The 26,321-nt window shown below is 36.2% G+C and overlaps 1 protein-coding gene across 10 annotated transcripts; it reads left to right on the top strand.

Annotated features, from left to right (window-relative positions):
- Positions 1-491: 491 nt before the first annotated feature.
- LOC132268141 (T-complex protein 1 subunit alpha) lies at positions 492-26,321 on the top strand. Of its 10 annotated transcripts, none has more exons than XM_059768899.1 (22): positions 492-715; positions 1,070-1,134; positions 2,623-2,712; positions 3,167-3,253; positions 3,441-3,500; positions 3,696-3,746; positions 4,585-4,680; positions 7,676-7,741; positions 14,225-14,442; positions 16,983-17,079; positions 17,308-17,394; positions 18,115-18,249; positions 18,719-18,823; positions 19,520-19,621; positions 20,225-20,353; positions 20,446-20,549; positions 22,186-22,276; positions 22,386-24,276; positions 25,431-25,541; positions 25,749-25,869; positions 25,966-26,089; positions 26,205-26,321. In XM_059768899.1, the coding sequence occupies exons 1-18, from the start codon at positions 637-639 to the stop codon at positions 22,467-22,469; spliced, it is 1,746 nt and encodes a 581-aa protein (XP_059624882.1). In that variant the 5' UTR covers positions 492-636; the 3' UTR covers positions 22,470-24,276; positions 25,431-25,541; positions 25,749-25,869; positions 25,966-26,089; positions 26,205-26,321. The 10 variants fall into 10 exon arrangements, with proteins under 10 accessions (XP_059624882.1, XP_059624881.1, XP_059624880.1 ...); XM_059768898.1 differs by having other exon boundaries at positions 25,428-25,541; XM_059768897.1 differs by having other exon boundaries at positions 25,353-25,541.

Genomic DNA, 26,321 nt, shown 5'->3' with positions numbered 1-26,321 from the left:
CGGATTTGGTGATATTCTCGTCTATTCGACAGAGGTCGCCGTCTCTGGAGGCTTTCCTGGTACCGGTGGAGTCGCCGCTGTCTCTCAACTCTCAAGCGGCGGAGAGAGAAAGAGAAAGAAGAGAGAGGAGAGAGAAAGGAAGAAAAAAAAAAAAAAATTGGGTTTCGGGTTGAGCCTGAACCCAACCCGAATATGCCTGTATTTTCACAAAACCCAACCCGAACATGAACCCAATTTGGGAATTTAAAACCTAATTTTCAAAATTACGGGTTGGACTTGGGTTGGGCTGGTTAGCTCGTCCAAATTGCAGCCCTACTTAAAATTTTTTTTTAATTCTAAAAATTACTCTTAAAAACTTATTCAAAAGTTATTCAAGCGGACCCTACCAAACATAAAATACACAACACAATCAGACTCGCACACTCTCACGCGCTCAAGCCCCGACACAGTACACTTGGCCAACAGCAGTAATAAGCGCGCCACTGCCACTTTTTTGTAGTGAAGTTTCTCTTCCCACATACTACTTACTTTACTCGGACAGCCGATCTAGGGTTTCTCTAGGGTTTTGAAAGACGCCATTTTTAATTCTTCTCCATAATTTAAGATTCAAACGTATATCTTCTTCGCAATTCAGGAATGGCTATGGGCATGGGAGCACAAACACCCGACATCTTCGGCGACCGTCAGTCCGGTCAGGACGTTCGCACCCAAAACGGTATTATTTTTATTCTTTCCAGAGTTTTTTTGTCATCAAATTGGCCTAACGAACCACCGTTTTTGTTACTGGGAAAATGTGCGAAACAAAAAGAAAATGAAACTTCTGAATCTGATTTCCCAACTCTCAATAATGAAGAAACTTATTTACTTATCTATTTTTTTGTTTGATTTTCGTGTGTTACGTCTCAGATTGTTCGAAAAATCTAAGTTTCAAAATTTTAACACCTTCATTTTTCGCACTCTATCTCTCTCAACAGTTGAACAATATTATGGGATTTGAGTTAGCTTAAATTTATCTGCAATATCTCACATACTGTTGCATTCACATCTGGGCTATGGTTTGTGTGGATAGTTGTGGCATGTCAAGCAGTGGCCAATATTGTCAAGTCGTCCCTTGGCCCGGTTGGATTGGATAAGGTAATCTGTGATGGTTTTAAATTATCAATATTGTTTTAAGTTTTAATGTAGGCAGCACTCATTGTTTTTGTATAACTGGAAGAATTATATGATTGGTATAAATGTTGTTATTGTTCATCAATGTTATTTAATGTGTAGCAAAATTAATGCTTCAACAAGAACTCACTCTGGGCTGGCTTTCAATTAATATTGATTTGCTATATCTAATAAAAAAGTCGATTATGATTTTTGACCTACTTTTGTATGCTAGAGAGACTTTAATTTGCTCATCTCTATTGTTTAAATGTTGCAATTTTTTTGTTCATATATTGCATCTTTATGTTGCACGGGGGATCTTTTTTGTGAGACGAGATGCAATAGCAACCACTGTGACCAGCAACAGTGGAGGAATCTGGATTTAATTAAAAATTTATATTTCAATTCACAATATGCCAACATGGAGAGCGTTATTACACCATATTCCAGTTATCTATTTGGGGGTAATGAGGTAGCAGCTTCGCTGAAGTAATACTTGATGAGAGCAACTCATCAGAAAGACTGAGACTCTTTCTCTCTCTCTCTCTCTCTCTCTCTCTCTTGCTATTGCCATAGCTTGTTGTCTAGGTTTGACAGGCATCCAGTAGGTCAATACATAAGAAAGTATCTATTATCGAGACCATATTTGGGAGAAAAAGCCCCATCTGCAACTCCTTTAGCTGACCGCAGTGCTGATCTATCTGTACCATGGGGCTGGTGATAAAGCAAAAACAGAAGTTCTGCATATGATACAAGTCTGGTTTTGTGCTTCAGATGTATACGTGCTATTGATCAGTGTTAAATTTTTAGAACAGGATTCTTGTTTATATCTAATATCTTACAAGCTTCAATATGGTGTGGTATTGCTTTATTCCTGGGCCATTTAGACAGTCTGGTTTTGTGCTTCAGATGTATACGTGCTATTGATCAGCATTAAATTTTTGGAACAGGATTTTTGTTTATATCTAATATCTTACAAGCTTCAATATGGTGCGGTATTGCTTTATTCCTGGGCCATTTAGACAGAAGATGATCTTGTTTGATTGTGTTCTACTAGATTACCTTTAACAATCAATGACTCTTGCAATCAGTTATGAAAGATTTAAAGGCTTTTGAAAGTGCTGCTGCCCGAATCTCACACTTGAAACATAGAACCAACACCAGTTAGTATTTGATATTTCACTTGATGTTGACTTGACCACATCTTTAGTTGGATAATTATCGATTTTTGTACCCGCATCCCCCTTCTGGTATTGGATACTTATCATTGGTAACTTTATGGTTCAGTTTTATGTTTTCTTTTAAGTAAATTTTTAATAATAATTGTCTTATTATGGCATTGATGATTGAAATGAAGAATGGTGGTAGGTTAATATATTATAGAAGGACAATGATCATATTTTTAACTGCAGGTATTAAAGAATTTTTTTTCTAATTCTACGTAACAGTTCTAATGTTTAATTTAATTTTCAGATGTTAGTTGATGATATTGGTGATGTCACCATTACTAATGATGGTGCTACAATACTCAAGATGTTAGAAGTTGAGCATCCGGCTGCAAAGGTAGAATGAATATGGACATATATCCAATTATTTTTCTGTAGTTGTAGAGTACATTCAGTAACTAACGTAGAAAATATTAGTTCTTCTTTTTTGGTACAAACAACAAAATTTTTATTAATTCAAAGAAATGAGAAAAGGAAGACATTGAAGTTCAAATAGGAGAAGATGGGATTTCCTTCATTGAACAGAAGTTACAGAACTAACAACTGCCAAGTAAAATAAAGCAAAATCCAGTACAAACCCCTACAAGCACCGCACGGGGTCCTCTCACTGGGGATAATAGTGCTATCTAATGGTGCTAATGCAGTATCTCCTCATTTAGACAAAAAAATATGCTCTTTCATTATTCAGTCTAGTAATCACTTGATTCTGCTTCTAAAGAGGTCACAACTTGTTCTCTTACAGTGAAAACTTTCAGTTCATGTTCATTATTGCTCCTATCTTTCTGGTGTAGGTTCTTGTGGAGCTTGCTGAGCTTCAAGATCGAGAAGTTGGTGATGGGACAACTTCAGTGGTCATTGTAGCCGCAGAGTTGCTTAAGGTACCTTGTCATTGGTGCATGATCCATCTATGTGCATTTGTTTATTTTCTTGCCATCACAGGTGGTCTTGATAAAAAAAAAAAAAATTCAATAAAGAAATAAAGGAAGAAAAAACAGAAAAGAAAAGCTTGTCTTTATTAGAAAATGCTGACATAGTAATTGTGGCTGTGGTTGTCATATTATGCAGAGAGCAAATGATCTTGTGAGAAATAAAATTCATCCAACATCTATAATCAGTGGATATAGAGTGAGTATTCTAATTATGTGATTAAATACTGATTTTGTGCTCACCAAAGTACACATATTGGTATATTTGTTGATGTAGTCTCTCTCTCTTTTGGTATTTTAGACATGAAATATACAGAATATATGGTTAAATGAAATTTGTCTTCCTTTTTCTTCTGTCATATAGTATTTACAAATTAATTGTCTTTGTTGACAGCTTGCTATGAGGGAAGCATGCAAGTATATTGAGGAAAAATTAGCAGTGAAGGTATGGTTTCATTGGTAATTAAGAAATATAAATTTTAATAATAAAGGGGAAAATTTGTCCGTAAACTTACCACATAGATTTTCTTTTTGAATCGAGTGAGACTACATAAACATAATTAACAATAGCGTTTGAACTGCATTAGCGTTCTGTGTTTACATTTTGCAACTATATTGAGTAAAAAATTAGCTGTGAAGGTATGTTTTTTGTTGGTAGTTATCATTGAAATTTTTAAAAAAAGAAAGGGGAAAATTTGTCAGTAGACTTGCTACATGGAATTTTGTTTTGAATTTTTGCAATAAAATCAACTCCAAGAAGGCTAGTGATTCTAAATAATCATAAATACCAATAGCGTTTGAACTGCAGTTTGCTTTCTGCGTTCACATTTTGTGTTTGAGCATTTCTAAATTGCATGTTTTCTTGGAGTCCAATTTCTTAGTACATTAGATTGTAGATTAGAGTCCTTAGTTTTTAAGATAATTTGGAATATGTTTCCAGGACAGTTCCACTATGCAAATAGAAAAGAACATGTTGGTGTGCCTATATTTTGTTGCATACCTTACCCGTTATATTTTATAGGGGTGGTCATGAAAAAATTGCAAAATGATCCATAAAGAAGTTCATAGATTTTCTATTTATACTTCGGGTTGACTATTTGATCCAGATAATCTCAAGGATAAGACCCATTGATTGAGCCATTTGTTCTTGACTTTTGGGCTAATCTAATGTGCTTGGAAGCCAATTATGAATTTACTCAGGTCTTCAGTTTCTTGTTTTTGTTTGAGTTAATTTTGATGACTGGGACTTTATTGATTGAGGGCACACAAATATCTATATTCAGGTTGAAAAGCTTGGAAAAGATTCTCTCATAAACTGTGCCAAGACAAGTATGTCATCAAAGTTGATAGCTGGTGATAGTGACTTCTTTGCAAACTTGGTAAGTTAATCAATTTATTTAGTGAGTTCCTTTATGTCTTCAAATTTCAGTTTCTGAGAATGAAGTGGGTCATATTATGATTCCCATATTTGTTGTGATGATTTTCATAAAGATCTCTTGTAAAATTTCGTTGCATGGCTACTCCTGAACTTTGTCTGACCACATAATATGTGTTGCTTTTTTCTTGGCCTTTTGGCTTAACATAAAATCTCCATTTCATCTGTTAAATGCGAACATCAGATAATTTTTTTTAGGTAATACCAGATCAGGTTGTAATTCTTTGAAGAATAGTTTTTTTTGTGGGTGGATGTCATATCACTGTTAGAAAAAATTAATGATTGAACTTGGAATTTGGATTTAGTTGTTTGTCTTCCATATATTTATGAGATTACTTTCTTGTTTCAGTCTATGGTTTGAAACCAATAAAAGGATGATTAAAAGATCGAAAACCTATTTTGATTATTATGCCTAAGATGTTCTTCGTGTACTTTTAAAATCTATGTGCCCTTACAGTTACATCCATCAAATGATTTGAGGTTTCAAGACAGTTGATGGAGATGTTAATTTTTGTTATCCTGCTTATTTATCTTGCAGTTCAGCTCCCTCTTAGAAGTGCTTTAATTATTCATACAATATCTGGCAGATAATTTTTTAATTTTTTATTTTATCTTCATCATCCTTGACTTTTTCCCCTGTGAATGGGGAGTAAATATGTTTTTATATATGTAACTTCTTTTACTTTGGATACTTCCATTTAAATTAAGTATATTCTTTCCTTTTTTCTCACAATAAAAGCTTCCAGTTTCCAGCTACATTCCTGATTGGTGATACTTCAGAAGAATTTTGCATGGAAGCCATTAAGCTAATTACAAAATCATATTAAATAAATCGGTGTGTTAGATGAATGGATTCCTATGCTTTTGCCAGAGTATATGTGGTTTACGATGTTTTCTCTGTTCTGCCTTTTGTCCTCTATCATTGGCTATTGAAAAAAAAAAAAAAAAAAAAAAAAAAAAGATATGAGACTGTGGATCTTATTTTTGTTTCTTTCTACAATCTTCTCATTCTCATTTCGACAACTTCTAGTTTAATGTCTTTCTTACCATCATTTTCTCTGGTCTTATTTACATATGTTCGAATAATTGATTGCAATGAAACAAGCCGGGTTTGGATATGACATCTATCCATTATTATATGAGTATTGTTATTCGATACCAATATGATAGTGATACATATGGCGACCTTGTTGAAATCTACATGCTTCATAGAATGTTTTTCTCTTTCCTTGATTTTTATATTTATTCTTTTGTTGTGGTCTTCTTCCCCACTTATATTTGCTTGATGAAGGCATGAAGTGATGTTGTTTCACCCCCTTCCCTCTCTCTCTTTCACTACACACACACTCACACTCGCAGTACTCCTTAAGAAGTTTCTTTTTGTGCTCTGTTTTGCCTTTGAAAAAAACAAATTTGTGCTCTGTTTTATGGTTCTTGGATGCTTATATGGTTGATTGACTGACTTATTCATATTTGATGTTAATTTTTAGAATATTGATATGACTTATGAGATACGAATGCTTTTACAGTAGTTTAAATTTTCAATTGTGCGCCTCACTTCACTCAACCGCATGCCTAGCCTCACTCAGGCTCATGCCTCACACTGCGCCTCGCACCTAGGCTCCTAAGGACCTCTACGTCCTGAGCCTTTAATAACACTGGTAAAACAACCATGTTAATTTACGAAATGACCCATCCACACATAATTAGCTAATGGATAAAGAATTGCCATCAATCCAATTGCATAATTAATCCTTTATTTTACTCCTTGATTATTCCTGTTTGATCTCATAAAATATTCCTTTTGATAAAATAATACATATCTGATAATATATACAAATAAAAACCATTTTATCAAAACACACCAAGTGCTTGGTTTTACCGTGATCAAACTAATCATTGTATAAATAAATATACTAGCGTAGATGCAACCTTGAGAGTATGTTCCAAAGTCAATAATTAATGGCTACCGGTCATTGGCCCTAGGGCCCACCGAATAAATCAAAGCACCCACTAAGCAAGGCAAAGGTCCATGGCTCTCTCATACTTGAGAGTCAAATCACCATAACCCTGATAAAGAGAATATTGCTATGACGGCTATTGCAATCTCCTACCTTATTGTTGATCGCGTTTAATTCTTTGCAGATAGAGAGTTCATCCTCTATTACTAAATGAGAACATATTTATGATAATGCGGTGCATCCCTGATTCATTGTGGCCTGTGCATTAACACCCATCATACACATGAATCCCGCATAGTCAAAGGGCACTTCGATCCATCTCATGAACCGATCAATACACAACATTTACCATGTGTATATAAAGCATTAAAACCACAGATTTTATTAATAAAATGTATGTTACAATCCATTCACTTGCTCTGTAAGGCGCATAATCCCAACAAAGTGTCTATGAGTTACCAACTTGACCATTGCTTTACCATACTGCTTGCTTTACTGTAGTTTCATTTGAATTATATCGTCTTCGTCTAGCTTATTTTCTAGTCATCATCCATAGTTCTCTTTTGCTGGATCAACCCACACATTGATACTCCTTACCGGCAAATACCATTGTAAAATAATGTCATGCTGAATTCAAGAAGTTAACTCACCATCTTGTTATTTGGGCATTTGGGTGCTTGATTGAAAAGATACAATCCTTGGTGCCTATTGTTTTACTTAGTTTGATCCACAACACAGTTGAGTTTTGGAACTAAATTTCTTTGGCTGCTCACACTTCCCATAACCTTAATATCACTAGAAACTCAGAGTTCCAGTCAAACTATAACTTTCATGCTCAAGTTAATCCATTCCTATCAAAGGTTTTGTTTTGTTCAGGCTTTAGTTTTATTTTGCATATCACAATGCTTTCTCTTGGTTCAAAGTCTTTTCTCCCTCTTTCAATTGAACCTCTTTGACCCCTGTGATTTGTATCTTAAGGTCGTTGATGCAGTTCAAGCAGTAAAGACTACCAATGCACGTGGGGAAATCAGATACCCAATCAAGGTGAGTTGTCTTCAAAAGTTTAACTAATCCCTTGGTAAATGATGTGCTTTTATCCGGCCCATTGTATGGAGTTATATTTCCCGAGAATGCTGTTAGTGATTCTTAACATTTTAATAACTATCCTGTCTTAGACATGACTGGTGATGAAATAGGTGGATGTTATTTGAAACAGTCTTTGCACAACAGTGATACTATGGTATTACCAACCATTTAATATTGTCTCACAAGCACATGGGGTCCAGTAAATACAAGTGTTTACTTACATGACATTTACTGCACACACACGTATGCATGTGACAATGCTGTTTGGGTAGATTACATGTGATTTAATTTGTTGGTGATACAATTTCAACAAAATGACCAGGTATCACTGTTGTATTGAAGTTTTTTCTGCATTATTGACATTTCTTTGCTATAGTTTTGTTGGAGAAGTTGGTACCCTGCAAATTTAATACAATGGTGCCACAAGTGATTTCGGTGATTAAGAATCTCAGTTGACCTGTAGTGGGCATTGTCTGGGTAATCAGGTGCCATGACTCAAGCTTGTGCATTGAGTTATACATGGTTTACGTCCAATAACATATATATATATATATGTGTGTGTGTGTGTGTGTGTGTGTGTATATATTTGTTTATTTTAATAACGAATGTAGTTTTTATTTTATTTTTATTTTGCAAATTTAAGAAGCAAGGTTATTGCAGCCTTCTATAACAATGGAAAAGTATGACTAACAGTGGGCTTGATCCCGATTCTAGTTAATTAAAGTAAGGGTAAATTACACAGACATCCCCTGAGGTTAGGTCATATTTCAGCTAGATGAAGATTTTGGTTTTAATTTTCACTTACACCCCAATCATGCGAATTGACCCTTTTACCCTCAATTTTTTAATACAAAATTTATGTAATCTTAAATGACAAAGGACTCCCTATCCCTACCCCACACCACCGCCACCATCTCTGGCTCCCGACCACATCCACCACTGCATACCCCAAACCACTGCCGAAATGGACGTCCATGGCAAAAATGTTTTTAGATTTCCATCCCCCCTCGCCCCTGGAATTGAATAAGAAATCACTACTAAATCTTATCATTCAGTAAATAAGAAAATCAACCTAATAAACAATTATTTAGCCAATTTCCATATTCACAACTACAAACCCAGTTAAAAGCACAAAACCCATACTATGATGCCATCATTTTCCCGTATCAAACAAAGTGTTAGAAAAAGGTCATAATCTGTCAGCATTTAAATTCCCAATTTAATTCTCTTAACCATTTTCTGATCGAAGGCGAAGTCGATTGCGGAAGACGACGCTGAAGAGCAAGTTGATGTTGGCGGCGGGTGTCGGATTACAACCTCTACAATGTCGCTATCAATATATCTCGGCGGTGGGACGTCGGATTACAGGCTTACAGCCTCGACGGCGTCGAAATTGGCGGTGAAAATCCGCATCTCGTGCTCCTACAGGAGGGCCGGACCCAGCCCTTGTAGCGAAACCCAGTTCATGTCCGGCGACGAACGACAGAACTGAACTGACCCAGTTCCGGCGAGCTCCTAGTGTCGGCAAAACCAAACTCAATTATGGCAAGCTCCAAGTAGCAAAACCCAGTTCACTTGATTTGGTGGTGGTTGTGGGGGGTGATGATGGATGTGGCTGTGGGTGGTGGAGCTGTGATGTGGTGGGCCGGCGGCGGCGGTCTATGGTGGGGGTGATTGATTTTGGTGATATATATATATATATATACACACACATGTGAAAACAGTGTCGTGGTGGTGGAAAAAAAAAAAAAAAAACCTAAATCGAAGAAGGAAGAAAAGGATTGAGGAGAGAGAAAAATAAGACAAATTTGGCAATTTTAGACACCAATGATCTTTGCCGCCATTCTCTTCAATTGCCCCTCTCTCTCTCTCTAAGACCCTTTTCTTGTTTGGGAAAAATTCAACAATGGCAGAGAGGTAGAGAGAGAGAGTAAGGTTCATGACAGCAGCGGGGCGGTGGTGATTGTGATGGGTAGTTTGGTCACAAAAAAAAGTCAATGTGAGGTCAAAGCGTAATATAGTCATTTAACACCTCAAAGTATTCTAATTTCATCAAAAATTAATTTTTGGGGTGTAAGTGAAATGTTAACCTACTAATTCAAATATAAGTGAAATTTAAAACCAAAATATTAATATAGGTGTAATATGACCTAACCACAGGGGGTCTAAGTGTAATTTACCCTTAAAGTAACCTCAAACCTGTAACCAAGGAACAATTTTTTTGTTTTTCATTTTAACTCACGTATATGATACAGAAGCTCTCCATCATCCTCACTCCATTCCCCATTCTCCCTTCTCTACATCTTGTTTCATTCTCTCAACTCCCCACATCTCTCTTCCTCACCCTCTCTTACTCCTATTTATTTTTCAACAAGCTCTGTTTCAATGTTTTTTCTTTTACTTATTAAGTTTTAGAGTACCAATTTTTCTTTTCATCTTTCTCCATCTTATGTTTAATTTGCTTGTTAAATTTGGGGTAATTCAGTATTTTTGGTAGTATGAGTAGAGGAGCATTTTTCTCTCACTTCTACTTCTCTTTTTTGTCTCTTATCAGGTCTATGAACATGGTAAATGAGCTATCTGGTCCAAACCAGATTCTTGCCATCTGGTCTATCTTATTTCTTTTTCTCACTCTGTTATAAATCTTTTCTTGATTTATTTGATCTCCTCTTCAAATTATAACCATCTGTTGATAATCAGAAGAAGCCCTTCAAGATCAGAATTGAACCTCATTTTCTAAGTTGAGGGGAATCTACTGGTGCTGTCTCAGTAGTCAGTGCTAAATCAGCGATGCGTGTAGAGCCCCAAAAGTATTGGGATGCTTCATCTTATGCAAAATTGTCTGCTAAGTGTACCTATGTTCTTTGGTTAGTAGATGAACTCGTTGGAAGAGCCTTTACCTCATGTTTAGGAGAATGAGTATTACGAGTTTACTGTTTTCATTGGGTAGTTATGTATTTAGGGCTGGTTTGGTGCGGAGAATTTTGAGAAATCAGTTTCGTGGATCATTTCATGGTAGTAGTATTGATCGTGGCTTTAGAGGTCAATTTGGACTTTTTGTCAGTTTTAGTGGTCTGGCTAGTATCTTTCATCATGGGAAAGACGTCGGAAGAGATTGCAGTTGTGGTCATGTAAAGGAGAAATCTGGGTTCTGGAGGTTTACCTATTGTGAGGTGAAGGTCATACAATTAATAGTTGTGATCTTGTACACTGCACCTGCAATATGTGAGTGCTTCAACTGTTTCAATTAGTTCTTCTGCCATTGATACTATTACTCTTTCCAACTAAGAGTATAGATTCTTAACTCAAAAGTCATAATGTTGTCTATAAATAAAATTGTCACTTTTACATATTCAGGTTGTATCACTTATTTTGCACCTTATAATTTCCTCTTTGGATCACTGACTCAAGGGTATCGACACAGATGATTGACGAGTCTATTCTTCCTATAACTCTCGTTCTTCTAGTACTGTTATACTTGTCGACAGTTAGTAATGTGGTATTGTTGGTATCAGTCTTGTGATATTGTTGGTAGTTGGACATTTGAATCCACTCCTCCATTAGTTTATTATCTGTTGATTTTTTCTCTATATTTCCACTTATCTTTTGTCCTTCAGTAAATTAACTGAGGTCTCAGTTTCTTAGTAGTTTATATCCTTGTGGTTTGTAAGACCTTGAAATGAAAGGGATGATTGGTAGGGGTCATGAATAGGATAATCTTTACTGCCTCGATCAAGTTCCTTCATACTGAAATGTGTCCTCATTTCATTTGTAGTATTGGCTTCCCTTTAGAGCTCCATTTCCAATGAACCAAACAGTTTTTATGAAGCCAATACAAAACCTGTTTGGCATAAAGCTATGGAAGAAGAACTTCAGGCTACTGATAGATATAATACATGGGATATTGTGCGGCTGCCCAAAGACAAGAAGATTGTGGGATGCAAATGGGTTCATGTAAGCACCTAAAACAGCAGCAACATAAACCTAAACCGTTCCTTTGCCGGGAGCCAGCTGAAACCTTCGTTACTCGTTTCAAAGTGGCAAAGAACAAATGCCGGTTGACACTACCTGAAAAGGAGTACGTGAGCATGGCCACCACTGGCCTTAACATTGAACTCAGGAAAAAGTATGATGGTATATGAATGTCCGATTTACTCCAATTATCCTAAAATGTTGTCTGTCTTCTAACCTACTGCTCGCCCTAGTTCTGCTTGCGCAAATCCAATGCCTCTGCAACAAAAACATTCATCACATCCTTAAAAAAACACCCAGCAGCTTTTAAAATCCTTCCTTCACAATCCCCCAAAACCACGCCTCTGCCGGAAATACTTGTAGCAGCCATAAATCCGGCATGTTCCTTCTTGCCGCATTGATTCTTGTCGGCCCTTCCCAAGTCCTTCATGTCAAACTGATTGGAGATAAGAAATGGAATGGAGGGTCCTAAAGTTCAAATGTAAGAGCAGGAGAATGATTTATGAATGGAGGAACACTTTCCGAAGAGGCACTTGGGTGGAAAGGGCCCGATCAAGCAAATGGAGAAGGAGCAGAATAGGCCCGTCTATCAGAACCATTAATGTTTGGGGGAAGACTTAGAGGGGAATAAACCCGAAGGAAGGGTTCTGTAGTCAAAGCCATTTCTGGAACAATGGGAGGGGTTTGGGGGTAGTCTAGAGACCGTACCAGACCTTAATGACGCACCGCTTCTTTCAGAGCGTGCTCATAACGTGTTGGTTGCACCAGAGGACGCTCCAAACAAAAAGGAAGAAAAAGACAAGTGGCGTCATTCTTTTTTAACTATAATATCTTCCTTGATCCCGCCAACATCCTTAGTTGAGGGTTCCATCCCTGAGGTCTCTCTCCAATTTAGAGTGTGAAGCTTGTCAATTAGGCAAGCACCATAGAGTGTATTTTCTCTTGAGGATGCTTTGAAGTGAACCATGTTTGATTATTCAATGATTGTCCTATGGAGGCCTAAGGAACTATCATTCTTGCTGTTTATATTGATGATGATGTTAGTTGCATTGACTTGAAGGGTATTGATGTTCTTAGAAGTTGTCACCCTTCGGTCCTTCACATGATTCACCTTGGTCGATTGATGTATTTTTTGGCACAGAGGTTGGTAGATCTAGAAAGGAGTCTCTTTGTTACAGAAGTGCGTTACAATCTTTTGAGTGAACCGGTTGGAGCTCGTATGGATCCTAAAATAACTTTGAAGAAGATACAAGCTAGTTATTTGATGACCCTGGTAGGTATATAATAATATAAGACTTGTAGGAAAGCTTATACATGTTACTGTGACCCATCCTGATATTGCTTTTGCTATGGGGGTTAGCCATATCACTTTTGCAAGAGAGGATTTTCTACTGACTTGGTCTATGTCTGGTAGGAAGGAAGGAAGGAAGGAGGAGTGAGGGAAGAGAGGAGGGATGATGCAAGCTTCCATTGTTTAGTAAGGGAGAGGAAGAGTGCAAGGATGGGAGACATCCCTTGGGGTCCACAGTTTTGCTTTGATGCAAAAGTGGGAGGAAGAAGAGAATCGAGAACAATGTTTGTTAAATATAAGCGACAAGATGTTATTAACCTCGTCTAAATGTTTTAACTTTTATATTTTGGGTATAGTGGTAAATTGATAATATTGTGGACTCCAGGGATCATCATCCATCCCTCCTCCCCTCTCTTCAATTCATTTTTCAATCTCTCCTACCAAACAGAACGTTACCCATGAATATGTTTTATGATAAGTAGGCTTTCATGTACATTGCTTTCAATCTTTAGTATTCCACGAGGGAACTAAAGGTATAGAGGTCGAATGTCAGTTTATGTGAGATAAATAATGAGAAAGAAGATTGCTACTGCTTATAGAAAGTTTGAAAATCAGTTAGGTTATATGTTTACTAAAACTGTAGGGGCTTGCCATTTTATTGATTATGTAACAAGTTAGGCATGATAGATATCTATGCTCTGGCTTGAGAGGAAGTATTAGAACTCAAGAGTGGTATTATATATTGATAAATCAGTTTGTCATTTCAGTTTTTAGTATTATGTGTTGAAAAAAAAATATTTTAGTTTTCTATCAGTAGAGGAGCCTACCCTCGTAATGGAGTATCTCTCTATTACATTTCTTTCTCTCTTATTCTTCTGTGACTCTTATCAGCCTCTTGAACAGCAAGACAAATCATTATCCTGTTGAATATTGTACAGAATCTTACTGTCTGAATAAAGTGAAATATCAAAAAGTGATTAATGACTTTTTTTCTGTCGCCAGACTGGCTGTCCTGGTGTGTGAACAATTGTCAGGGCCTTTTGATAACCATGATTTGCATAATTGTCAGTCTTTTTCTTGGTTCCCCTTCCAAAATATCCAACATCATGCCACTAAGCCAGTAGTTTGTTCTTCGGTATTAAAACCTCTTGTTCTGACTTTCCTCCTTTGTGTAATAGGGCATCAATATTCTTAAAGCACATGGAAAAAGTGCAAAAGACAGCTACTTGATGAAGGGCTATGCTCTAAATACAGGGCGTGCTGCACAAGGAATGCCAAGTAGAGTTGCCCCGGCGAGGATTGCCTGCCTTGACTTCAATCTTCAGAAGACAAAAATGCAAATGGGTGTCCAAGTCCTTGTTACTGATCCCAGGGAGCTTGAAAGAATTCGCCAAAGGTGATTATTCAATGATTCTAAATATCTTCTTGCAGAGTGAGTGTGGGTTGATTTTATGTTAAAAGATGTACATTGATTATTGATTTAAGGATGATTCCTTGGGATATATGATCTTCATAGCATGTAGGCACATTTTAGTTCACAAAGGTTCATCTAGTATATGACTACAACTCTTCGTTGTTACCACTTGGTAAACAAACTTCCTATAAAAGGCCTGCCAATTTATAAATGTTAAGAGTACTTTTATAGTATATTTTTATTCTTGGTTAGTTTGCTTGTGTTGAGAATGTATACATGTCTGATATATAACATGCAGGAAGGTGGTTCATCCAATGTGCCACCTAGGAACATGTTTCTAAATTAATTCTAACTCTATTTGTGAAAAATTAGACAATTTTTTTGCTGCTAAGTGGTGAATTTTGTTGTTCCAGGAATTTATCTATTGTTTCAGTTGGGTCTTAGTTCTACATTTTAAATATATGCTTTAGTAAGTCGAGTTCTTTGTCATAGAGTACAATGAAATCACCTTTGCTTAATGATTTGTAAGACAACGCCTTATTTGTGAGAGTCCATATGTCAAACGTGATCTGAATAGTGTGTTTCTTAAAAAAGAAGAAAAAAGGAACTGTAGAAGTAATTTCGTAGCTCTTCTTATCATTAATAAAGAAAGATGTAGAAGAACCTCAAAAGCATCACATTGAACTGTATGTCACCGGACGCATCATCAATAATCTATGTTCAGTAATGCAAATTGTATTCTGATTTAAATATTTTGTAATAAGAATTTCCTTGTGTGTGCAAAATTGTAAAATATATAATAATTTGGCTCCCTCCAATGGGGAAGGTATAAATGAGTGGTGTCTTTATCCAAATACAAAGAGCAGTAGATTTTTTGGAAAGGAGAAAAGAGAAAGCAAAGTTAACTATTTGCTTTTGATCTTAGTTTTATCATTCAAACAATGTTATTATAAAATGTTGGTTGAAATATATTTGTGATAGATAATTTTAAAAATGCAAAAAAGAAAAAAGGGGGGAAAAAACAAAGAAGACCGAACATGTAATATGTAGGCATGTTTAAGATACGCTACGCATTACTACCTCTAAACTGTTTCGTGTCATATATTATGATACCGAAACCTATCAATGCACATGTCAAATGGTTTTATATCAAGGAACTTTTTTAACTTCCTTAGAGGATGAGGATTTAAGGCGTATCAAGTAAGAGTAAGATAACCGAGCTTCCTTTTGCCTTCTTGGGTAACATGCTATGTTCCAAACTTGAGGGCAAGGGTTCAAGGCCTGGTTGAGGAACAGGATGATAAGTAAGAGTAAGATAGATATTCAGCTTCTTGGTTGGGCAAACTATTTAACTAACTCTCTCTTTTTTGACAGAGGAAGTGTTTTTATTGCATACTTTTGAAGTTCAACTCATACCCTATGCTCTTTCCTTCCTGCCAGGAGGAAAAAGGGGTTTTGAGTTGGGGGGAGCGGAAGAGTAACTTATTTAATAGTCAACTGATATTCATCGATGAAAACGTCCAAAGTTAGGATAACTTAAACTGAAAATAAAGCCAATTAATGGAAATAAAAAGACAAAGTCATCAATAACCATCAAGGTAAAAAAAATAAAAATTTACTTGGGATGGAACATGGCCATTCTGGATGGCTGGAATTGTGATACTGGACATCGAAAATTAAAATTATGATGCCACGTAGGATAGATTTTTTATTCAATATTAATGACATCCAACAAAGCAAATGTCAAAGCCTCAAGTACAGACATGGTCTAGAGAAGGAGTCAGGATAAACCCAAATATTTGATTATATTATAGAAATCGCTGAAGAATGGAAAAACTTTGGGAAAGAACTTCTCACTTCAGCTTTGGTGCCAATACTCTGGAGTATTCAGAGTTTGTATTTCTCTCCTTCCAGATGCACCATGTTGTGCAGATTTTACAGCCCTTTAAACAAGCATATTTGACTGCATGGGCCATAAATCCTCCAAATAGGTTTTCTGTGGAAGGGGCTTACCCATATCTTTTCTTAACCGAAAATATGAGCCTAGAGGTGACCAAAAACCTTCTCATCCAAGAAAGTTCATTTAAAAAAAAAATGTGAAATCCTGTAACTGCTTTACTTGATTGCTAACAGATCATGTTCATTTGTAGTCTGGGAATAAGGTCAAAACCAGATTTTCAAGGAGTCGAGTGCATAAGATTCAATCCCAAAGAATTACCTAATTACTGAGATCTAAGCCTCAAAGCTCTGTTTTTTTGTACCTTCTAAACTGGAATTGGACGTTGCATATGTAATAGGTTCACTAGGTTGTGAGCTATTCATTAAGTCATTGGACCATTATTAGTTTATTATATTGCCTTGGACTATGAATTTATTTATATGAATTCCAATAAGCTGTTATCATGCAACGTTTCCTATGAGATATGATAATTCCCGCTTGAGTAAAGCAATCATTCATGTTATGCTTATCAGTAACCATGAGTTTCTGTAGTCCTGCACTCATTGAACTTTTATATTCACAGGGAGGCTGATATGACGAAGGAGCGTATTGAAAAGCTTCTGCAAGCTGGAGCCAATGTTGTTCTTACAACTAAAGGGATTGATGATATGGCACTAAAGGCAAGTTTTTTTTTTTTCCTCGTGAATTTATTATGGTTAGGCAGGATTCTGTCCTACCATTTTCTTGATCAATATCCTGGTAGGATACTGGTTATCTGTGGGATGTTGGACATGGTTGCGCCATGGGTGATTTGGTTATTCAATATTGGTCTATGTATTGGTGTTTCATGACTGTTTTCATGACAAAGATGGTTTTGTTTCACTGATGACTTCTCACTCAAAATTCAGTACTTTGTAGAGGCTGGGGCAATTGCAGTGAGGCGTGTCCGAAAGGAAGATCTGCGCCATGTTGCTAAGGCAACTGGTGCGACTGCGGTATGTGTCTCAGTTTGTTTTCTAAATGATTTGCATGCAAAACTGTCTCATTTCTGAGTTGAGTACTATTGACATTTGATTTGCATGATGGTTTGCACAGTAACATTAGCATTTTAAAGTTATCTAATCAACAAATTGTGCTTTATTCAGATCCATGTTCCCAAAATTTTGTCCGTTCCCCAGCAAACCTGAATTATGTTGGTGTTTTTTTTTTGATAAGTAATTATGTTGGATTCAAAATAAAAAGAATTTTAGCAGGACAGAACGAAATGCAAAGCAAGAACAAGGGGAAGAATCCAATGCGAATTGTTAGGGAAAAAAAAAAATTAATTAAGGGCAATCATTCCTTGAAAATTAATGTATTCTTAGTCTTTGAGGCCAGTTTGTCCATCATTTATTTGACCTCATTTTAAAACTTCTACTGTGAGACTTAGTGCAAATATGAATTTGGGGGGCTTCTATGAAATATTTATTTCCTGAATGGAATCTTCTTTTGTAATCATTTATTACCTTTCGTCCAAATCCTCCACTCTACTTTCTATATGGCAATTTTTAAGAAGAATTTTATCTCCACATTTTGTTTGTTCATTTCTGGCTTGCCATCAAAGTAAGCTACCCCAATTGCTGATCTTATTTACATTATCGATTGCTCATCTTATTTACATTATCGAGTCTAATAGTTCTTCTGAAATATTGTTATTGCACTTGGATGGCCTGCAGGTTTCAACATTTGCTGACATGGAAGGAGATGAAACTTTTGATTCATCTCTGCTTGGATATGCAGATGAAGTTGTGGAGGAGCGAATTGCTGATGATGATGTGATTATGATAAAAGGCACCAAAACTAGTAGTGCAGTGAGTGCCCTCCCTCCCTTGCATGCTCATGGGCACTGATATTGTGTTTTATGTGTATTGAAAAGTCATTGTCAATTGTAAATATGAATTTGGATCCCAAGTCTTCCACGATACTGATTTTGTTCTGATATGACAAGGATGAATGAACAAGATCCTTGTTCATGGCTCAAGCCTCAATGTCTCAGTTATACGACATTTTTCTACTCTTCGTTCTGAGTGTAATAAATATCCATAATTAAATTTCAACATGGAAAACTAAATAATTAGACAAGTCTGCTGAATTGTATAAAAAAAATATCCTTTTTGACCATCTGCGTGGTACCCTGTAAGGTTTGAGGATTTAGTAACTCAAACAGACACATACAGACAAACAGTATTGCATATAAACTGAGTTTGACAAGCTTCTTCGGATTGTGCCTAGTGTTGTAATTGCTTCCTGTTACTCATTTGGTACTAATTCTCTATTCAGGTTTCCTTAATTCTTAGAGGTGCCAATGATTATATGCTTGACGAGATGGAAAGAGCTTTGCATGATGCTTTGTGCATTGTTAAGAGGACCCTCGAGTCTAACGTGGTATGCCCTGGTACTCATTAAATAATTGTTTGTACTTATTATTCATTGATTTTGAAGGATAAATGTTGCCCCTTCCCTTAGTTATCTTATTAGCTGCCTTCCAAAATTTCTGGCTGTATCCTGGGGAACCTGGAAATTCGAGTACATGGAGAAAGGTCTGGAATCAAGTTGTTAACAAGAGCTTTTGCATCATGTTTCTGTGTTGGCCAAATAAAGGTGGTTGGGATGTTAAACTGGGGACCATAAATTGATTGAGAAACAGAATATCAATCATGGATCAGCGTAATAATAACTTACAATGTTTGTTTCCATTCTTCCTCATCTCTGCAGTTCACTTTAGATATACACACTTATCCTGAATTGTAATCTGGTTTTGAGGTTAAAGCGATAGTTTCTTGTGCTCTAAAGGTTAGCTACATGGTACCTTCATCTTTGTAAGGTTGGAAAGGAAGATAAACCTTATGCATTAGTGATCATCCTATCATGCTTCAAATTCTTCTCTGCTGTTGAATGGGGTATCTGTTTTTGCAAAATTTTATTGTGTTTTAAGATAAAAGGTTTTTTTTAGTTTATTCAAGTTAGTAGTGTCAGGCCTTGGTTAATAAATCTTTTGTGGATTGACTTTGATTAATTATAAGATACTGCAATGAGAGTAACATCATTTTCGTTCTTGTAAAAGTTATTTCCTTTTCTCAGTCACTGCTACTGGTGGGAGAATCAAGTTACAGTTGGAAGCCATGTTGGCAATATAATTTTTTGCTTCCTCAAAACTGGGAATGCAACAAGTTATATTTAAAGGTATTGTTCTTAGTTTTCATGTGACGGGTCTAAAAAATCCCCAGAAGGGGGTTAGACTGCTTTAATTAGGGAAAATCTAATTTTTTATGGGTGTGCATCCCATTCTTTTACCTAATGTTGGGACGATCAGTGGTTGAGATAAATCTTAGATTTGACATCTACATTACAAAAATGTAAATGATATGTTCCTAGATCGGACAATGAAGTGATTGATGTGTTCCTAGATTGATGTGGCTGATTTCTTTGCTAATAGAGCGACAACTACTTTGTCTTTTTTTTTTTTTGATAAATAAAGAGTATATTAGAGAGCGTTCAAAAGGGGAACACATCCCAGCGACAACTACTTCATCATCACCTAACTGTCTCCCTTCTCTGTAAGTTGGTCTTTCAAATGTCGCTTCCATCCTCCTTGAGTTTTGTAGGAGGGCGTCAAGTTTTTGGGTCTTGGTTGGTTCTTTCGTATACTTTATATATATATATATATTTTGATCTGGCTGGAAAGATCTCCCGTCCTCCTTTTCCCTGTTTCTTAAGGTCGCATCAATAATTTTTATGGAACACCATGCATGAATAGTGTGTGAGCTTTGCAAGTTTCTGGTACAGGTGGTCGCTGGTGGTGGTGCAGTTGAAGCTGCTTTGTCTGTATATTTGGAATATCTTGCAACAACTTTGGGATCTCGAGAACAGTTGGCTATTGCAGAATTTGCTGAATCCCTCTTAATTATTCCAAAGGTTATGGAGCACAAAGTGCATGAATTTTCTTATATTCACCAAATTTTTTACTTCGGGATGATTAACATGAGAATAATATGCACCTGTTGCAGGTTCTTTCTGTGAATGCTGCAAAAGATGCGACTGAGTTGGTTGCAAAACTTCGGGCTTATCACCACACTGCACAAACCAAGGCAGATAAGCAACATCTGTCAAGGTACCGTACATTCTGCTTATAAATCTTCCTTTCCACTGTGTTCTTTTATTCCATTTGAGTATCACATTGATGATGGCTCCACAAGTCTCTCTCTACACACGTTTTTGTATGTTTTATACAATTGATCCTGTCACATGTTAGTATATGTTACATTTTAGCTGTGATAACCTGCCTAAGGTCTGGGCAATGCCGTCTTTTACTAGTGGAATTGAGACAGCCAATTAGTGGGAGTTTAAAGCAAGACATTATTATATAATGGGTATTCGGTTTTCATGTTGGATAAATTTTGGGCAATCGGATGTGGATCATTTATTTAGAAATTTGTTCTGTGTGCGTAACCTGGTTATCCCAATCATGAAGCTGGATCACTTCTGCTTTCCAAAATTACCGCCAGTTTTATGATGTAAGGATGTATTATTTCATCCAACTGAGTGATCATTATATTGAATTTATAAGAAATAGTATTTTTCTTCCTCCCATGGAAACACCCAGGTCTTTTGGCATGTGCGCTCTAATGAAAGTGTAAGCATGGGAGTCCATGTTTCATGTGTCTGGTCCTCAGTTAATATGTGGTAGTATCATGGACACTTCACCATCCTCCTGTCAGACCTGAAAGGAGACCACGAAGAAACCCCTATTCTACTAAGAAACCTCAGGAAGATTATTGCGCAAGTGACATTTTGACTGAGCCGCCAACATTGGAGGCAGAGCTTAGGGGAGTTGCATATACCTTGTAAAGTCACTTCATGGGATCCTAGGATGTTTGTCTTTGGACGCTGAAGTTAGTAATTATTGAGGAGCGCCAGTTTCGAGAGGCTGCTCTTTGACTGGATTTGAAGAGCATACTGAGGTTCACAGTTTCTCGAGATAGCCCATGCACTCCGCAAACCATGCTATTCTCTCTCTTTCTTTTTCTCGTCCCGTCACGCCTCCATAATTATATCAATATAATTTTACACTGGGCTTTAGTGTCTGACATTTCCTTATCGTCGTTACTCCATAGTTATTGACTCCACCACTCACTAGATAAACGGCACCAAGCGTACATCTAAAGAGAACAGAGGAACTACAATATTCTGATACTCTCACTCCCCCCCACTTTTTCTCTCTCCCATCTTCTTTAGGGGAAGCTTGAGGAACTGTCCCAAAAGGTTGCTTTCTTACTATCTTATATTCTCTTTGGGTCTCCCTGGACTTCCACCTAGACCGACTAGCTTGGATTCCTTTTCCATACATCTGCCATGTTGCGGGTGACACCTTCATTCTATTCAACAGCAAGAAACATCACACCCACGCTATTCTGAAAACTGCTACTGCTTTAACTAATTTAATTGTATATATTTTAAACCATGTTGTTTAACAATGTCCACTTTGCTGGTTTGTTTTTGAAAGTGATAATTTTTTTATTTAGTTTTTGATAAGTGGAAGTGATCAATTTTTCAATATGCTCAGCCCCAAAGGTTGATTTGATACAATGCCATCCTTGTTAACTATTTCATTATCTTGTGATCTCTTACAAATTCTCTCACACCCCCCCCCCCCCCCCCCCCCCCCTCTTCCTCTCTCTCTCAATATGAGGATACATTGTCTATTATTTATTTTATTCATTGTATATGTATTTTAAATTATTTTGTAGCATGGGGTTAGACCTTTCAAAGGGAACCATACGCAACAACTTAGAGGGAGGAGTCATTGAACCGGCTATGAGCAAAGTGAAGATAATACAGGTATCTTTTTTCAATGAGAAAATTTTAAATCATTTGGTAAAGTTGGCTATCTCCAAGTCTCAACTTCCCTACTAAGTTCTTTGTCCTTTGCTGGATTATCCCCTTCCAGTTTGCAACAGAAGCAGCGATAACTATTCTTCGGATTGATGACATGATAAAGCTTCTCAAAGATGAAAGCCAGAATGAGGATTAGGGTTTAGTTTATGTATCTTTCCCAGGCTGCAATTTTTGGTTGTTTCTTGACTGGTGATGACAATCATTTTTGGGGTTACAGCTATGAGAGACGAACAGATCAATTACCGGAGAAATTGATTACTTAATATTTCAAGAGAAAATGAAATATAATTTCCAGCACCTAAACACCTTGAAACTGTATTCGGGGATTGCTGGAATATATTCAGATGATAGGATGATGTGGGATAGAATTTGACTTGTGTGTTTGTTACACTTTGTACTGGGGCCATGAGAAGGGAAGTAAATTTTTGATGTGCCAAAACTTTTTTATATTCAGTTTTAACCCCTTGCTATCGTGTTGTTAGGGAGTAACTGTTCCATACGTTTGAGCGTTTCTGTGGATTAAGTTGTGAATAATCATTCAAATTATCTAAATTGTAATATGAAGTGTTTGCATTAATTCATGTCTGGAATATGAAGAGAGACATCATTGAGTTAGAGGCAGCTTAATTCAATGAACCTATTATTAGATTATTATTTTTTATACTATATTGGATTAGGGAAAACATTCCACGGTCCAAAAAGTTGCACTTACGGCCTAAATTTAGGGTGAAGATATTATTGTATTCCAATATTTTTAATTTTTGATCATAAACTCTGAACATGTTTCTAAAAACTTCCAAATTGGTCCAGACCCGTTAATTAAAATAATTTTTCTTAAAATTACAAAAATATCCTTTTACTTATCTTCTCACCGTCACAATGTTCCTTTTCCCTTTTTTAATTTTTTTGCTTTCCTTTTTAATTTTTTTTAATTAAACTGTTCTTCTTCTTCGTCTACCACTGGCAGCCATATTGCTGCCTGTAAGAAGAATTACCGGCCGACAACAACCAAGATGGTCGCCGCAGTTGCCGCCATCTGACGAGCATGCCAGAACCCAAGTCTAGTTCCTGCATGTTGCAGCAACCCGTTTGGTGACAAGAACACCGGCAAGGACTACTTATAGTCGTTGCCTTTCTTGCTATACTCCGATCACCAGGTCGCCAACGACAACCTGGTTTCCTCCTTTACCACCATGATCGCCTTCTCTATCCCAGACGTCAAAAATCAATATTCGCTGCTCAATCCTATACAGGCTATACACTAGGTCGTGTATATATAGTTTTATGTATGCTAAAACCTAATATGCATTTTGAGTTGTTAAGTTGCTATGCTTAGGAGTCGTGGACCCTGGTAGCTCCATTTCTGTTGGTTTACGAGGATTTGCTGTTCGAATTTGGTGACAATGGCATTATCGCTTCCTTTAATTTTTGCCACTATAATAACCCAAATATTCTTGATCCCTTTATGTTCAAGTTTATTCCCAATAAATTCAAGCAGTTAGGAGAAAATTTGTTTAATTTCCACAGAAATTCGGATCGACAGTAATAATTTTTTGGGTAAATTACATTCACGTCCCTCTAGTTAGCTAAAAATTCAAACAGCTTCCCTCAATTATTTAAAATATCATTTTCCTCCCCTAAAACAAACTTCCGTGAAGCTCAATTAACAGATTATGGGATTTTACTAAATTGACTTCACATTTTAGCCTATTATTTTAATATAATAATGGTAAAATTTTAATAAGACAATCTTGCACTTATAAATATATCAAAACACCTACACACGTTCTAATTGAAAAACCACCAACACATTCCATTTAAACACGTTTTCATTCTCAGAACTCTCTAAGGAACGAAGGAGAGATAGAGACGAAGACAGAGAAAGAGTGTAGTGTTCAAGCAAAGGAGAACGAAGAAAATCGAGAGCTTCCATTCGCGTTTGAGTAAGTTCTTCGAACTCGATTATGTTAATGTTTTGAAATTTGGGTTTTGCTTAGAGTTCTAGATCTTCAAACTCGTTGGGTTTGTTTTGGGTTTTAGGTCATGAAATTGGGTTTTGGTAATGTTTTGAAATTAGGTTTTGGATTTTATTTTCTGGGTTCATTTTTTTTTTTTCAAATGATGGTTATAATTATGCTTTGAAATTATGGTTTTTTTTTTTTTTTTTTTTTTTTTTTTTTTTTTTTTTTTTTTGATCTTCGAGCGGGTAGTGTTCATTTTTTTTTTTCAAATGAAGTTTCTTGTAATGTTTTGAAATTAAGGTTTTTTTCTCATTGTTTGTGTTATTGAAAATGGTGTAGCAAAATAGGATATTAATATCTTACTTGGTCTCTGATTTGTACTTGTTTTCTGAAAAATAAGTTATTGGTTATGTTAATATGTTCTTTAAGGTTTTAAAGTTAAGGTTTGTAAGATTTTGTATGTGTTTGTATTGATTAGGGTAATATTGCTCTATACTCATATGTTTATGCATTATATTATACTCTGTTGGTTATTGGCAATCTGCAAATATGGTTGAAAAGTTAGGGCTTTCTGGAATTTGGGTTTCTTTGTGTTGATAAGGCTAATTCCTTTCTTGTGTGATGTTGAAATTATGCAATTTGGCCAAGATATCCATTTTTTGGGTTTTGCAATCTCTGTTAATGTCCAAGTGTTTTTGTATTCTTTATAATTTTTTCCTTCTTCATTTTCTATTGACAGTGATGGATGCACCCATTGTTTATGACTAAGTTGTCCATTACGGTGAAAATGTCAATGTGATAGGGAATATAGATCTACAGTTACTTAGAGTTCATGGATCACGTTATGGAGCTTGCATTATCTAATGTATAAGCACAAATTGGGATATACATTAACATATATCATGACTAACCTAACAACAATGAAAGGATCTTAGTTGACAATGATCAAAAAGTTGAGGACATGTTTATGTTGAATAAGTTTAGGCAAACGATTAATGTGTGTGTTGAAACTAAGGAGCCTGTAGGAGTTGATCTTGGTTTAGCTGAGTTATTGTCAGGTCTTGCAAGTGTTTGCCCTACAGCAGGTGTTAGGCCTTCTCAACCTGTAACAAGTTTTGCTCATGTTGATGTAGAAGATGATAGAGATGAGGAAGATGAAGATGATTACCTATTTTATTTGTTTCAATTAATCATATAAAGAGGGGGGGAAAGGAATGGAAATTGGTGTCAGTGCGAACCAGCAACAGGTATACTTTCCTTTTTTTTTTTTTTCTCTCTCTCTCTCTCTCTCTCTCTCTCTCTCTCTCTCTCTCTCTCTATAGCTTATAACCTTTTATTTGGTTGAATGAAGTCAGCCACATGTTGGGGTCAATCTCATTTGGCAGCCGGTCTAATTAATTTTTATTTTTATTTTTATTTTTTTCACATATTATAATTGAATGAATCATATACAGAGAGGGAGAGGGATGGAAAATCTGAGTCAGCCAATACCAGTTCCACCAACGACATATTCTACAGGAAGGGGAGTTGACAATATGAGTCAACCACCTGCAAGGATGAATGTTAACCCAGCTGGTATAGTTTTGGAGTTTGTTATTATTGTTTTTTAAAATAGTTGTATATATATATTTTCAACTTATAACATATTTTAGTTAGATGAATCATATACAGAGAGGGAGAAGGATGGGAAGTTTGACTTAGCCAACACTTGTTCTACCAATGGCATATTCTGCAAGAAGGGGAGTTAGTAGTATGAGTCAACCACCCTGCAAGGGTGAATGTCAACCATCAACTGGTATAGTCTTGGTTGTTGTTGTTGTTGTTTTTTTTTTTTTTTTGTTTTTAAATTTTATTATATATATATATATATTCAACTTACAACGTACTTCAATTAAATTAATCATATACAGAGAGGGAAAGGAATGGAAGTTCTGAGTCAGGCAACACCAGTTCCATCAACATCTTCTGCGGGAAGGGGAGTTAACAATGTCAACGAACAACATGTATCTATTTATATTTTTTTTTTT

The sequence above is a fragment of the Cornus florida genome, unplaced genomic scaffold (assembly GCF_030987335.1).
Source record: "Cornus florida cultivar Cherokee Brave unplaced genomic scaffold, ASM3098733v1 CherokeeBrave_3.0.0_Hap2_Chr08, whole genome shotgun sequence".
Classification (NCBI taxonomy): Eukaryota; Viridiplantae; Streptophyta; class Magnoliopsida; order Cornales; family Cornaceae; genus Cornus; species Cornus florida.
The sequence above is the reverse complement of the archived record's forward strand: the minus strand, read 5'-3'. Positions and strand labels throughout refer to the sequence as shown.